Source organism: Grammomys surdaster, unplaced genomic scaffold (genome assembly GCF_004785775.1).
Source record: "Grammomys surdaster isolate TR1022 unplaced genomic scaffold, NIH_TR_1.0 225, whole genome shotgun sequence".
Classification (NCBI taxonomy): Eukaryota; Metazoa; Chordata; class Mammalia; order Rodentia; family Muridae; genus Grammomys; species Grammomys surdaster.
The window spans coordinates 6,297,239-6,313,982 of NW_021604670.1; the positions used below are offsets into that span (position 1 = coordinate 6,297,239).

The following is a 16,744-nucleotide window of genomic DNA, read 5'->3' on the forward strand; positions in this document are numbered from 1 at the left end:
TAGTGTGTATGTGTGGTGTGGTGTGTGCATGTGCTGTGTTTGTGTGGTACGTGGTGTGTGTGTGTGTGTGTATGTGTGGTGTGGTGTGTGTATGTGCTGTGTTTGTGTGGTACGTGGTGTGTGTGTGTGTATGTGTGGTGTGCGCCCAGTTTCTACTTGTATATTTTCTTTGACTATTCCATGTTCTTCCTTGTGCATGAATACTGATGATTAAAAAACAAACAAACAAAACAAAAAACAACCCTGAGGGCTGAGAAACAATTATAACCAAATTTAAGAGTTGTCAGTACCCTCCAACTAGGAGTTGGTTTATTTCAGAGTGATCTTAATCTTGTTCTGACCTTCAGGGTGAATACGACAAATAGGCAGTAGTTCCATTTATATTCCCAAGGCATATGAATGGTTTCATTATGGGACTACCTATATCTTCTGCACAGTCACAGTGACAAAGAGGACATTTGTTTCTGTGTGTGAAATTTTGTTAAGAACCTTTATTCTTGCCCAACAGAGAGGAACTATTACTATACAAGATGCTTATCAATGACACTAACGGCTTTCCAGCCTACTCTACCTGTGTCCCAATTACTGCCTGTTGTTGGGTGTGTGTTTCCGTTTCTGTGCCATCATCTCTTGAATTTCAAGAGGGACCACTCTGAACAACGGTTTTTAGAATGGTCTCTTTTTGCCTTTCTATGTGACTGGAGGTGTACAGATTGGGTTTCATGACTTCCTAGGCTAGTTGAAGTGAATCTGACACTGACAGATGGATGGCATCAAGCAAGGATGCCCTCAGGAAGTTGACCATGAAGATAAATTGCCCTAATGTCAATAGATGTAATTAAGCCCAGAATAAAATGAACTTGAATTTTTTTAAAAAAAATAGTTCAACACTTACCTCTTCAAACTTCAGGCACAGATTTTTAGAGGTTACAAAAACATTTACAGAAATGGCATTCTACCTCAATTTAATTCTTTTACGTATTTAAGTAGTAGAACCTCATCTGCTATTTGTTTTTGTGAGGAAGAATGCCTTGTGTATGTGAGACATCAATTCTGTAAGCTCACAATAGTACCTGGTATCCACATGAACTTGGACTCCTGGTATTATGGTCAAAAAGTCATTTGGACAGCTTCCCATCTGATCTTTGATAACACTTACATGATCTCAGCATTTTTGTTGACCATTTTAGGTCATAGCCTGCACTATGTCAGCCTTCATCGTGGTTGCTCATTGTGCCAAGAAAAAGGTGTGACCAGGTAGTTAGACTTCATTGCTCAGCAAACTCATTAATCTCTGGGCCAGGTTGGGCACTGGTCTTGCAATCTGATGTCTAGAGCTTACACAAGTATGCAGTATTGATTTTAGATGACCCTGTCACTTGGTAATTGCTTAGAACCTTGAAAAATGTAGCCTTTAAGAAAGCAAAGGTCAGAGCTCTTTAATATTTCCTTGTCTTCCTGTTTATTTTTTCTCTTTGCTCTACCAACAAATGAAGACAACTGGGTTCTTTTCTCAAAGCTTATATTAATGAATCCCAAATGTAACAAAGTCCTCAGAGCTTCCAGTAATTTCTCTATGGTTGTCTTTCTTAATCCCTCAAAAGTTTCATCAGGAAAGGAAGAAGGGACACAAGTAGGAATTTTGTTTGGTTCCCTACAAAAAGAGGACTTCTTAGTACTTTGAGACGTAACAAAAAACGTGAGTGAAGGAGGCTGGGAGGGAGGGACTCTGCAAAGGTGGCAGGAAATATTAAATTAATAATGCTGGGCAATGTACAGGTGTTATCTACGTCTATCTATCTACTCTGTAAAATCCTTATGAGAATGCTTCTTTTTGCAAAATTAAAGCCTTAGTAAATTGAGCACATTTTCCAAGTGTCCAAGTCAAGATCTTTCTGAAGAATTAATATGTTTCAGAGGAAAAATAAAAAGTATCCATCCCACTGTAAAGTTGGCTATTATTTTTCCTCAGGTAAATTGTCATAATTTATGAGATACCTACCTAGGATGCCTGCATAAGAATAGTAGTCATTTCTGCCTACTGTCCTGCCCTATGAGAGATGAGTTCTCTTGGGTCATTGATCTGCTGGCTTTAAACATGCCCCCATACTTAGTTCAAAAGCCCTTTTGGCAACAAGGACAACCTCCTTTCTCCACAACTCTTCCTAATCCTGGTTCAGGCCTTCTAGTCAATGGTACACACTTAGTTCCTTAATTTCTATTCAGTAATTTCTGGCTTTTCTGCCATTGTCTATTGGAAAAAGCTTAATGGATTACCAAATAGACATATTGGATATATTGCCAAAAACACTTTCTTACCAGAACTCTTTACTCTTGTGTGTAAGGTAGGCCTTTCTGTTCCTTTCTTTTTTAAGATTTGTACACATTTACCAAGCTGTTCTGAGTCTGAAACCATTCTTCCCTTCATCAGTTTACATTTGCCCTCTGCTCTGAGCCCCTCCAACTGGGTGAACTTTAATTGGTAGCTGTAGAGTTTTACGTAACCCTATAAAGTATAAAGCATTGCAGGAAAATGAAAGACCTTAGAATCCAACGATTTTTCATTCTACCTGTGATAAAGTTGTTTCTGCTGTGTTTGCTATTAATCCTGTCTAGCAATATGTTTGGATATTCCGTATTTCCTTTGGTTCTTTGTTCTTTTTTTTTTAAAAAAAAAAAAACTTCTCTCTCTCTCTCTGTCTCTCTGTCTCTCTGTCTCTCTGTCTCTCTGTCTCTCTCTCTCTCTCTGTGTATGTGTGTGTGTGTGTGTGTGTGTGTGTGTGTGTGTGTGTACCACATGCCCTTGGAGGTCAGAGGGAAGCATCGGATCCCCAGGAACTGGAGTTACAAATAGTTGTGAGCTGCTATGTAGGTACTGGGAAATGAACTCAGGGCTTCTGCAAGAACAGAAAGTGCTCTTAACCACTGGCCCATCTCTTTTGCTCCCTCTCTTTGGTTTTAATTAGTTTCCATTCCTCTTTTCATTATGCATATTACCTGATTTCTCTCCAGCCTTGAGCATATGAAGTATATTTGTCAAAGTAATTTTGACTTTGCAGTCTACTAAGTTTGTCATTTCCTGTTTACAGGCTATTAACTAAATCATCTTCTGATAACTGGTCATATTTTATCACATCTATAGTAGTATTTAATATGCCTGGCATTTAGTAAACTGTAGTTTGATGTTTTGTGTGCTGAGTTTTATATTGTAATAAAATGTTAACTTTTGTCCCTGTAGGCAGCTATGCTAGCTTTATATCACTGTTCGTGAGTCCTTTTAGGAGAAGTTTAGCGTGGTTTTTATTTTAGGACTCAGTTCTACCTTTAAATTTCTGTTTGGGGGAATCTTTACAAAATGCTGTACATAATCAGCAAGATTTCTTGCCTGTGGCTGGTGGGAATTTGAGAACACTCCAGACTGACTATGTTTGTCTTAAACTTGCCCTGGAATTTTTTTCTTTGAAGGTCACATTTGCTGGGCTTTGTGAGCCTGCCCTGATACATTACCATCCATCAGAGAAGCAGGAAGGCATTCAGGAAGGTGTTTGGAACCATCCAGTTAGCTCCCTCTCGTTGAATAATCTGCCTTGCCAAGTGTAGATGTCTTGTGTTTTCAAACTTTAATCTCTACCTTTATTGTCCAGTGAATTTGTCGAGGGAGGTTTCTCCTGGCACCACAGTCGAGAAATCCCCCCGGCAGAAAGCCTTGCTGGCTTCCACCTCTCTGACTTTCTGTCTTGTGCTGTCTATGATCCAACAGCTGAAAGTAGATATGTCCTATATTTTGTCTAGTTCTCCAGTTGTTTATAGTATGAGTGTAATTTTTAACCCTGTCAGTTCCTCATGCCCATAGTGAGATACAGTGCCAAATGACTGCTTGAAACCACTATTTTTTAAATCAGTGTGTGTATGTGTTTACATTTCCATTTAAAAATTCAATCACATTTTCATAAGCTCTACCTGCCAATAGCATCATAAAGATTAGAAATAATACCATTATATGTATCCTGTTAGTCCACATACTATTTGGATTTAATATATTTGCATCCATCTGAGTTTCTATGTTTGTGCATAGGAATGACAGTAGTACTTACTTCACAGGGCAGTTGTATGGATGATATGAATGAAACTTAAAATTCCTTTACACATATAAGAAGTATTAAGTATTACTTAAATAATTTTGGTCAGTCATGATGTACTGTCTGCTATGAAAAAGAAGACAAAACCATCATAAAACACTGGCTGCACTGGTGTTTGAAAGTGTGCAAACTACTTAACAATTCCCAGTGGGAGATTTTTCAATTTGTTGGGAATTCCTCTTAAGTGGTGCCCAGGGTGTCAGAGCTCTCGTTCCCTCTACCTCATTTCACACTGCCCTAGTCTTTCTCCACCAAGCTCTCTATTTTACTCCTGCCCATGTGATGGCGTATGCTCAGACCATGATGGCCATGTTTGCCTACATCTTTTAGTATTTATATGTCTTCTAACAGTTGCCATTGAAGAACTTGGGTCTTTTGTTCTTTCCAGAAAGGAGTATCTATTGAATACATACTTTCTTTTAAATCTGGGCTACATCCAATATAATTTGAATTGGATATGCTGAGCTAATAGATTCTGTATTGTCTCGCTGTTTTCAATCAAAGAATTCTGATTACTGTAAGGAAATAGAAGAAGTGACAGAGACCAGATACATAAAGCTGTTTAAAAAGTATCTGATGGATACTATATCCCTAATTTTAGCTATCATTTTCTTATTTTTATTTGAAAGTATATGTTCCAGAAATCAAATAATCATTTAACATTTTATCTCTTTTTTTCAAACAGAATATGGATCACTTTTAAAAAATGAAAACAAAGGTTTCCAATGCTGATACCACTTAAACTTTTCCTCTGTATGGTGATCAAGTTTTTAATCAACATTGCCTGTCTTTTTCCATTTCTTTTTATAAAGATTGAAATGTGACTTCTACCCTTAATATTCTTGAACATTCCACTTGTCAGCATCACTACGAATGTCCATGTCATTAACTCTAAATGTTTTCAAGCATTTCTGCCCACGTTCCCGCCATTCTTCATACCTGGCTTTCCCCCTCTGAGCTGGACTGTCTGTCTCACTCGACGCTGGCTCCTCATAGGCTATTTGCACTTCATGTTCTATGCATGGGAATTCCACAGCCAAGTCACTCATGACTGGAAAGGAAAGATGCTCCCAACATTCTGGAATATCTTAATTTTTAATATGCTATACAATTTGTTTATGCTTTACTGTTTCCATCCTCTTGTCCAGTCTAACCTAATTAAATGCCATTTTAAAGAGCCCTACATCTGGCTTACTGAAAACACCTGGAACAAAGCCAAGAACATTATAACTAATCAATGGAAGTTTGTTGCATGAATTAAAATCATGGGGCCCAGTAATGATCGTATAAGTTCTGGTCCTATTCCTTTGGAATATTTACTGAAAAGTGAAAATGAAATAGACTTCGTCTTCATTCTAGCTGTGATGATTAATAAGGGGATGCTGCAAAATATGGAGACACTACTCATTCATAGCTCAGTGAGAAGACTGCCATACTCTCTCAATAATGTCATGTTTAGCACAAATAGCATCATAGCATTAATGGCATGGCCCAAGTACTATGCACTATACACAGATTATTATTGATATCATAATCATTCAATGAGATACCACCATTTTCCTTGTGTTAGCATTGATGCAACTGAGGCACAGAGAAATTAATAGCTTGCCCAAGACTGCATGCAAGCAAATGATACCAGTGAAATTCAAACCTGACATGTTACGGCTGACATATCTTTACATCGTGTTAAACCCCTTTAATCTAGAGTAGTGGCCTTTATCTTCACTGTGTTGGCCGTTTGTGGCCTAAATTAAAATAACTGAAAGGTGATGATGAAGTGCAGTATAGAAAAAAAAGGATATTCTAGCCTACATGATCTCAATGATCACATCTCAAAACTAATTATTTAGATTAAAAGTGTGCATTCTCCATTTTTAATTTTGAAATGATTGCAAAATATGAACATACAGCAAAAAAAACCTTTCTTTTCAAAACCACTTACATGAGAGGCACTGGGGTGACTTGAACGTTATTGTGTATTTGTTGCCATAAGGACATTTCTCCTATACAGCCACAATGCATCACCAAATTCAAAATGTGGCAGTGACACTGGACTGTGCAGCACTAGCCTTCGTGGTTAGGTTTACCTACCTAGTCCCAGCAATGGCCTGAATAGCAAGGGATCCCATGCAGTATAATAGTTCATATCTAGTGACAATTTTTCTCTTTAGTCTGAGACAGTTTCTAAGTCTTCGTTTGTTATGACTTTGAAATATTTCTTCCTCACCATTTTCCATCTATAAGTCCTGCTGGAGGCATCCCTCCTTGTGTCTTATTATCCTTTTCAGGACCTGGTATCTCATGGCTGGTCATCTCTTCACAGGCCTTCCCTTCCCTTTTTAAGCTCTAATAGTATGGGGCTTCTCTCCAGCCCAACATTTAAAAGCACAGTCACTGAATTTTTGAGAAAGGGGCAATGGAATCATATATTAGGTATTATTAAGATAATTTCCTACTCTGAAATTTTATGATAAATAAATTAATATAAATTAATATTTACAAGATCATGTTCAGCATATGGGCTAGGGATGTACTGATAACCACTGAAATAAATGCCATGTTTAAAATAATTACTAAAGCCAAATCAAAGTGAGGTATGAATAGCTTCTAGTAGGGGCAGTAGATGTGACACATATGTGAACATGGTTGGAAGTGCAAGATCTGAGCATGGGCAGAGAAGTCAAGATATATTTATCTATAGCAGCCCTGAAAAGGAAATAAGATAACAGTATCGGTAACAAGTAAGTATCTGTCAGTGTTGCTCAGGCTAGAAAGCAAAAACGTTAACTAGAGATGATTTTAATATGTGTTAAAGAGATGAGTAATCATTCTGGAGCCAATTTATCTAGTTCATTAATATGTCGATTACATGGTCTCAACCCAGTTTCATAGGTGCTGAAAGCTCTTGGTTTCACTTGCCTGTTGAGGAGCCGACACTAGATTCCAGGTAACCTATGTTATGCTGCAATCATTTAGCTGAGTTTAAATGCCTTCCTCACTAACTAGAACTGGTTTTAATATATTTTAAACACAGAGAGAATCACAATTTTAATAAGAAAATATTATACTTTTGTGTAAAAGATAATGATAAAAAACCTCATAGAAATACAGAATGAATTATATTTATATAATAAATTAACTTAAAATCATATAAAATTCTTACTAGCTAAAAACAGACTCCCATCATTAATTTTGCATTTTCGTCAAAGATTTGTCATACTCAGTAATGCTTAACATCAGCCTTTTCTGTATCAAAACACCTCACTACTGCCCCTCTCTGGGTGCATGTAAGTGTGCAGCAAATTCTCTTAATATAGTGGTTACAGTGGGCAACTAGGTAAGTCCATTCACAGGACCCTGAATATCAGAGTCCTCTGTGCACATACAACTACATGCAAGCATATGCGCACATAAGCTCACACTCCGCTTCTTCCCCTAGTACCCGTGCTACCTACATAGATCAGGTACCCAGTACCCATACATGTTCAGATTTCTCTAAACATGTCTGTTCATTAGTCACTACCTTTGATGCCAGTGAAGCCCTCCCGAACCACTACTATACCTATACCATGAAGGAATCAGTGCTTTGGAGTAAGGGAAGTTTGAGCTTCAGAAGAAAAAGACCAAATTTTTGAATGTACCAAATGGAAACAATGGATTTTTATACAATCAAGTATCTCTCCTCAATCATGCCAAGCAAGTGTGCATTCTCCTGCTGTGTCTATGTAACAGTTGGTGATTCTGGAGATTGTTTATTAGGTTGACATTTGAAATAGTTACATATTGAAGTATGTTTTTGAAATATTAAAATCTGAATTTATTTTGATCTATGCTTTAAGTGTGAAAATATTCTCTTACCTCCTCATCCAGTTGGATTTTGATAAAATTCTGGGCACTGTTTACAATAAATAAAGGAAATAAAGTGAAGACAAGAAAACTTTATTTGAACATAAACATGCACACGACATATACACACAACAGAAAGGAAAGAATCAAAGGCTGATGAATTACATAGAACGTAAACTCAACATATGGTACATAACAAAAAAACAAATATAAAACTTTTGGGAAGTGTTTGAGAAACACACACAAGGGAGAGAGGGAGGGAGAGGGAGGGAGAGAAAGGGAGAGAGAAGGAAAGAGAGGGAGAGAGAGGGAGAAAGAAAGAGAGAGAGAGAGGGAGGGAGAGGAAGAGAGGGAGAGTCATGTAAACATTAATCAAAACAAAGCATAAATAAAGCATAAGGATACAATTATAGAATTAGAACAATTGCCAAGAATAAAGAACATTTTAATAAAGAACTTAGTCATTTCATCCAGATTTCATAATAACCCAGAATGTGTCATGTATGTATAATGTAGTTTTAAACACATTATGTAATTGAAATTGTAGAAAACAAATCTAAAATCACAGCTGGAGATTTCAAGATCTCTGTGGAGGAGAGGCTTTGTTTCTTTGTGTCTTTGTATCTTTGTATCTTTGTGTCTTTCTTTCTTTCTTTCTTTCTTTCTTTCTTTCTTTCTTTCTTTCTTTCTTTTTTTCTTTCTTCCTCCCTCCCTCCCTCTCTCTCTCTCTCTCTCTCTCTCTCTTTCTCTCTTTCATAAACACCACACACACATACACATGTGAGACATTCTCACTAAGACTTCTTTCTTGACAAAGCACAGAACATCATGCAAATATGGAAATTTTCAGTGCTTTCAATCACCAGAACCTATCTGACATTCATAGAACAGTACCCACTACAAAAGTAGAATTATTTCAAGTTCAGCAGTAACACCATCAAGGTAGATTATACTCTGATCCATAGACCTAATAAACTCAAACTTTATTCTTTTAACCACAACATTGAAATTAGAAATCAATAATATAAAACTATCTAGAAAATTCCCAAATCTTTCAAAATCAACAAAACTTTAGGTCATTATTGTAAATCAAAAGGAATTTCTGTGAAAGAACATTTATTAGCACTGCTGGGGGGATATAAACTAGTAGGATAGTAGAGGACAGTAGGGGTTCTTAAAGAATAGTTGAGAATAGAACTATACTGTGATTCAGTAATCTCACTACTGGGTGTATATCTAGAGAAAATAAAATCAGTCTGTTGAACAGGCGCCTGCAGTCCCATACCTACTGTGGAATTGCAATAGCCATGGGACATTCAACTGTGCATCGACAGATGAATTGATAAAAGAAACGTTGTACGTACAACATGACATGGTTCAGTCTTAAAGCAGCAGCAGCTGCAGGTGCTAAAGAGGTGTCTCAGTGGTTAAGAGTATACATTTCTTTTGGAGAGGACCCAAGGCCAGTTCCTAGCACACATTTCTAACAGCTCACAACTGCCTGTAACTCCAATTTCAGGGGTCCAGGACCCTCTTCTGATCTTCACTGGCAACTACATTCACATACACAACTACTGCCTCCCCACCCTAGTAGGTGTACATTTATTTATTTATTTATTTATTTATTTATTTATTTATCTTTGGTGTTTAATCTTTGTCAAAAAAGAAGGGAAAGGTATGTCATTTGTAACAGCATGGATGGAAATGGAGGTAATTATGCCACCAGGAATAAGCTAGGTACCGAGAGCCAAGCTCCTCATCTGTGAAAGCTGAAGATGCTGATCTCAGAGAGTGAAGAACAGAATGGGGTTAGGGAGGGACAGTAAGGGAACAAAAGGCTGGAGGGAGACAGGTGAACAGCTGCTAAGCTAAAGTTGGATGAGAGCAAGGAGTCAAGTGTGGCAGACAGCAGGGTGACTAGAAACAGTAATGGATGTTTCTGAACGCCTGAATAAGAGGATTTAGAATGTTCTCGCCATAAACAATAAATGAGAAAATACATTTGTTTACCTGGATTTAATACATGTATTAAAACCTCACAAGGCACTCAACAGAAATTGTTTCTACTAGAAAGATAGATAAATGGGCAGAGATAGATAGATAGATAGATAGATAGATAGATAGATAGATATGTTTGTTGTTTTTCTCACAGTGACAATAACTGACAAATGCAACTTGGCTGGAAAGTGTTTATATGTTTGTTCATAGTTCTGAATATCTCATCTGTCTTGGCAGGAAAGGGACGGCGGTAGGAAAGACTTGGTGGCAGGGGAGTCTGCAGTACAGCTTCACCACATCCTCGCAGCTGAGAAGAGAAAGGGGGCTGGAAGTGGAGCCATGTTATGACCCTCAGGGTCTGCTTCTAGTAGTTGTGTACATCAAACAGACTCTGAGTCTCAAAGATTCCATATCCCCTGAAAATAGTGCCACGAGCTGGGGACAGATGTGCCCACATAAGGGAGACAAGTTACAGTCAAGCCATAAAAATGGGGTAAAACAAGTTAATTTTAAATATTGAAATGAATTATAAGCTACTAAAAGTTAAATTTAATCTGTTAGAACAAATAAATTAATATAAAATAATCTATGAAAGGCTTGCCATTCCCATTAATATTCTTTCCCTGGAGCTCCACATTACAGATTTACAGGTGTATGCTGAGACTACTTAAATTCCATTATCTAGACGTGGAATGAGACAAGAAATGTTTTAAAGGTGTTTGTCTTTAGGACTTATTGCTTCACCCAAGAACTGCCTTCAGAGAAATCATTAAAGATCCAATATGCTGTATTATTTTATGATAGGATACATTTCCATATTCAATGCATATTTACTAACATTTACTATGATAGTATAGGCAATAAAGAAGATAATTTGTTTTATATGTCTAAGGGGCTTTTAATTTGGGAGGTTGTAAGCCAGGTAAATCAAATGACTCACATAAGTTAGAACAAGAAAGATTTCTTAAAGGGGGTACAAAGTGCAGTGGGGATCTAGAGGAGTGAGTGGAGAGGGAGAAGGACACATACAAGAAGGATCTGTGGAGATTTGCTCTCAGATAAGCCATAGTCACTAAGGAAGTGTAGGTGACGATTCATAGAAAGAAAGAGCAATCAGCAAATACACAAGCAAGTACTATGGATGTTAAGGGATGCTGAATCTTTTAAGTATTCGCTGTGTTAAGAGGTGTGGTGGTTTGAATAGGTGTGGCCCCCACAGATTCATGTGTTTGAATACTTGTTCCATAGGGAATGGCACTAACAGGAGGTAGCCTTGTTGGAGGAAGTGTATTACTGTGGGGACTGGCTTTGAAGTCCCATATGCTCAAGCTGTGCCCAGTGTGTCACACAGTCTCTTTCTGCTACCTGCAGATCAAGATGTAGATAGAACTCACTGCTCCTACTTTATTACTGTGTCTGCCCACATATTTCCATATTTCCTGCTATGACAATAATGGACTAAACCTCTGAACTATAAGCCAGTCCCAGTTAAATATTTTCCTTTATAAGGGTTGCCATGGTCATGGTGTTTCATCACAGAATCTTTTACTTCCCCTGGAGTTTGGTTCCCTCAACTACACTTACTACAACTGTTCTGGGTAAGACTAAGAAGGTAGGCTGGGAGATTACTCAGGAGGATCTTAGCAATGTGGAACTGGGTATTTGTGATCCAAGAGGCATTACTATTGTAGAGCTGTTCTCATTGGTTTACTGTAGTTGCAGCCAGCCTAGGGAAAATGGACCATCCAACCGTCTTTTCTCACAGTCATTTTATTATTTACCGGTTTCATGTATTCATAGAGGACCAACACATTTGTAGCCATTGTACGGAACTTGTAGGTTGTTTATACTCTGCTGCTAGCATGAGACTATAATCACAATCTTTTGATAAGTTTTACTTTTATCTTATTTTAAAAGCTAAAATATTAGATATTAAACTGATTGGATGAGCTGTAAAATAGTTCAAGATTATTGATACATATTTTCAGATTAATTTGCCCAAATACTTGAGCACATTTACAGATAACCTTGGAGTTTCAAAGTTATTAGCCTGTGGCTTTTAATATTTACGTCTGAATGTGTTCTGGGTACTACCAGATCTGTGATAAATAATACTCCATGAAATACCACTGCTTGAAAAAGAAAGCTTGCTCTCAATAAGAGTGCATTACTAAGCCTGACTAAACATTTAGAAAGTGCATTGTGTTAGTTAAAGCTTGTACGTAATAAATAATGAAAGGTAATAGAAGGTCAGAGTGGACAACTGTAATTGTCTCAAGAAAAATGTACAGTGAAGCCAGCTCTTTTGTTACTTCCTCAAACAACACAATGGGGAAAGGAAAGGAAATGTTCCATAAAACCCTGAAATGGGGACCAGAAAACCTAAGGTATAAACTTGGGGAAATGACACACAAGGAAACAAAGGCAACAGAAAAGAGCACCCTCCCTCATGGTTTCAGACGTGTGAAGGTAAACATTTCCCAGAACTGGATTTGTACAAGGTGTGCAGAGATCACTGTGTGTCCTCTACCATGGTTCACAAACAGCTCCCCACAATCGTGTTGCTGCTCTTGGCTTCTTCCACTATCTTCGCTCTAGAACCGAAACGGATTCCCTTCCAATCAAGAATGAACAGAGAACATTTACAGCTACTGAAACCTTTGCCAGGCTCGTCAGTCCAGCAGTGTCTAGCACACAGGAAGAATTTCCTGCTTCCTCAGCAGTCTGTGAGTCCTCACCGGTACCAAGAGGGACAGGCACTGGCTGTGCTGCACGAGATCCTTCAGCAGATCTTCATTCTCTTCCAGACACATGGGTCGCTGGGCGTTTGGGAGGAAAACCATATGGAAAAAGTCCTAGCTGCACTTCACCGGCAGCTGGAGTACGTGGAGTCACTGGGTGGACTGAACGCAGCGCAGAAGAGTGGGGATTTGAGTGTGCAGAACCTTAGGTTACAGATTAAAGCGTACTTCAGGAGGATCCACGATTACTTGGAAAACCAAAGGTACAGCAGCTGTGCCTGGATCATTGTCCAGATAGAAATCAACCGCTGTATGTTCTTTGTGCTCAGGCTCACAAAATGGCTGAGCACACAAGACATAGACCCTTGAACCCTGTGAAGCAAGAGCCGACAGCGGATTTTAAATATGTAGGTTGGTGGCAGAGTGGGAGGAGCTATATGAACATTGTTGTTTCTTTTGGGGGTAAATTGGCTGCGTTGTTTCCCTTCTGCACATGTTTAACTGGGTCCTAAGAGTGCATAAATTGCCCACAGTTATATCCATTTTGCCATGCCATGTTATATTTCCTACCAACTTCAAAATTATTTGAGAATTAAAATTAATTCATTAAAATTAAAATTGGTTCTTCAATGGTGAAATTTTCATAGAAGTTTTCAGTTAGATATGATGAGCTATGCTGTTGAGGTAATAAGCATCCCTTAACATACAGCATTCATTCTAAGGAATTCCTTGTTTACCAGAAATCGTTAGAGACAATGCGACGAGCATCAAACCTTGAATATTTCTGTTACAGAGACTTAATAGAAATTTGGCCAAAAGATGTGAACTATTTTCAGAGGAATGAAAACGGATTCAATCTCACTCATTATAACAATAATAATGCAGATTACAACTAAATAGCATGGTGTTTTAACCTATTAGCTAACACCTCAAGGTCTAATTAAGAAAAATATGCAGACTCAACAGACTGCTGAGAAAGCAGGAAATTTTCCTGTGTGCTAGATACTGCTGGGTTGATTGGTAAATGCTCTTATAATTTGCTCGATCAGCAGAAGTTAGTAGAAGCAATTTCACATAAGAGAACAAGATTCTCTTGAAGAGAATGAGAGATGCTTTCTCTACAAAAGTACATAAAGGAAAATAAAAGCAAAAAAAAAGAGGAAAATGTGTATAAGTAGTATATTTATGCAAAACCATGAGGTAATCTTAATATTGTACTGATTGTATATGAAGAACTAAAGAACACATGAGAAATAAATGGCCAGGATTAACTACTGTTCTGTGGAGGAAGAGAAGGCAGACTTGAGGGGCGGGGCAGGAAGAACGGGGAAGGAGAGTTTTTAACTCTTGTTTCTGTGGTAATTTTGAGTCGTATGCATATTATAAATAAAGTTAGATGCATCCAGCTGGTTAGAATGATCAGAAATATCAATGAAGGGTCCTTGCTGAAAGGCAGAGGTGCTAGTTGACAGATAGAGGAAACAGGACTGAAGCAGCCTGCTCTTGATTGGCAATGGCTGGGAGGTGGAGAGCTGAGAGGGTGCTGATCAGGCCACAGGGAGGGGTTTCTGCTTCAGGCAGGGTCTGATGGTGATAGGATTGCATCTCTCCTAGCCACACCCTTTCAAAGCAATGTGGAACAAGATGTCTGAAGTCCACTGAGACTCGCTGACTTGGCTACACCACAGATATAAGCAACAAGGCAAGGACATAAGCCCCATGACTACGCCTCACGGTCATTGCATAGTCTGCCATGGACGTTACTACTGAATGGAGAGGCTTGCTGGAGAGCCAGACAATCCCAGCTTAGTTTACTCATTGCAAGCAACTGTTGGTAGCTGCATCTAGATTTGGCTTAAATGAAGGGGGGAGAAGCTGAATGGGCTCCTGAATGTGAAGCTGTTACCACAGTGAAGCAATCTCTCCAACAACTGAAAATGCAGGAGCTTGCAGGCAGAGAAAAGACCTTGCTAACTTCACTGGGAGGCCCAGGATGGGATCTGTTTACCTATAAGTTCACAGAGGTAGTGGATTCAGGAAAGGGAAAAAGTATTTACCACACTTGACTGAAAATACAGGTCATTTTGCTTCTCCTGGTCTGGAAAACTTTTTGTTGTTTTTCTACTTTAAACCAGGAAGTTTCCAGAACCAAATCCGTCATCTAACAATTACTCAGTCCTCTGAATAACTTTGTCTGTTTTTCTCAGGTAAAAACAAGACTTCAAAGATGAAGTAACTTGCTTAAAGCAACAGAACAAGCCTCCTCGGAGCTAACAGAAGCCAGAGCAGACTCCATCCCAAGGCACCCTGACTTGTGGCTAATACACCTGCACTTGTGTAAAATAATCAGTTGGGATAATAATTATCTTTTAGTTTGTGTTATGACCTCTGAAATTCTGAATTAAAGAAAGGACATGTCTTTTCCTCTAGCCATCCCTTTCCTTGAAACCGAGAACTTGGATGCACTATGAAAGAAGAGAAGTGAGAACAGTCGTAGGGTCATCGTAATAGTGTAGAGTAAGCCCAGCGGTGGTGGCACACAACTTTAATCCCATCACTCAGGGGGTAGAGGAAGGTGGATCTGTGAGTTTGAGGCCAGCCTGGTCTACAAAGTGAGTTCCAGGACAACTAAGGCTACACAGAGAAACCCTGTCTTGAAACACAAAACAAACAAAAAACCCAAAACCAAAAAAAAAAAAAATGTAGAGTAAAACTATCTTTAGTCCTGAATAGCATTCAGTAAGAGAGGGAAATGGAGAAGGAGGGAGGGAATTACTCACCTCTTGGTAAAAATGTGAAGGCCACTGACGACTCTGAAGTGTAACCTTGGCCCTGGATATGAAAGACATGGCCTGAGAGTCTATCTTTACTAAACAAAGGGTATTAACTGAATTTCTCTAGGCAATTGCTCTGTCAGACTCCATTTGGGCCACAAGTGAGCTGGGGTGGGTCAATCAGACGACTGAGTCTTGCCTTTCAACACGAGCTATTCGAGGATGCAACTAATGGAAAAGTAAAAGAGAAGGAAAGATAAAAATAAGTCATATGGCTCCAACCAACTGCAAGGGGAAGAGTGTACACAGGTGTAGGGAGCCGTAAGGACAGTAACAGCAATCGCCATTACAAGTTGGCGCTGACATCCTGTGTCCTCTTGTAAACACGCTTAGTGCGCATGTACAAGCAGTGAACGCGCGCAAAATCACGGTCCATCCCAGGGCGTAAAATGTGTTCCTGAGCAAGCAGCCAATCAGAAATGAACACACCGCTCCAGGGTATATATAGCAGTGTCTTTTCGGGGCCGGGGTCTTCCTCTTCACATCGCAATAAACGCTTGCTGCAGAAGGATCCTGATGTCTGCGTGCGTTCTTGCTGGCGAGACGATTGCGCGGGTCACACACAGGAACATGAATAGGATTAGTGACCGCAAAACAGTGGTTCTAATACATATCACATAAACTCAAGTGACCACCAGATATCCATGCTTCTCTCTGAGGCACTGAGGGCACAGCATTGCTCTCCTCGTTACCATGACCAATTATCTGACAAGAAGCAACTCGAGGGAGGAAGGCCCTATTTAGCTCTCAGTTCAAGGGGACACAGCCTGGCATAGTGGGGAAGGCATGGCATCTCACTGTCAAGAAGCAGAAAACAGACAGAAATGGGGTCAGGCTCTCCAACTTCAGCACCCAATCCCAGTGATTCAAAGTCTACCAGATTCTCTGTCGAAGTTTCTACAACTTTCTAAAACAGCTCCATCAGCTGGGGACCAAGCTCCCAAATACATGTACCTATGGGAAACCACAAGTATTTTCTGGTAATTCATTCAAGTGCAGAGCTCATAATTATAAGGTCATACACAATCTTCTTCACAGTGGCTGTACATGGCCCTCTGTGCTGTGGGGATAGGACAATGATGACAAAAGCTGACATTCGGGAACATGAAAGAGGAACAGTGATTTTTATGGCCCACTCCTGGGTGCTGAGATAGGTCACAGGTCAGGCAGTGATCTTGCTCACAGC

The 16,744-nt window shown here is 39.1% G+C and overlaps 1 protein-coding gene across 1 annotated transcript; it reads left to right on the forward strand.

Moving 5' to 3' along the window:
• Nucleotides 1–12,498: 12,498 nt before the first annotated feature.
• Ifne (interferon epsilon) lies at nucleotides 12,499–13,150 on the forward strand. Its single transcript, XM_028773311.1, has one exon. It carries the CDS (start codon nucleotides 12,515–12,517, stop codon nucleotides 13,091–13,093), a length of 579 nt encoding a protein of 192 aa, XP_028629144.1. The 5' UTR covers nucleotides 12,499–12,514; the 3' UTR covers nucleotides 13,094–13,150.
• The last annotated feature ends 3,594 nt before the right edge of the window (nucleotides 13,151–16,744 follow it).

Coding starts and splice junctions, on each gene's coding strand:
- Ifne (XM_028773311.1), top strand. CDS start 12,515: ATGGTTCACAAACAGCTCCCCACAATCGTGTTGCTGCTCTTGGCTTCT.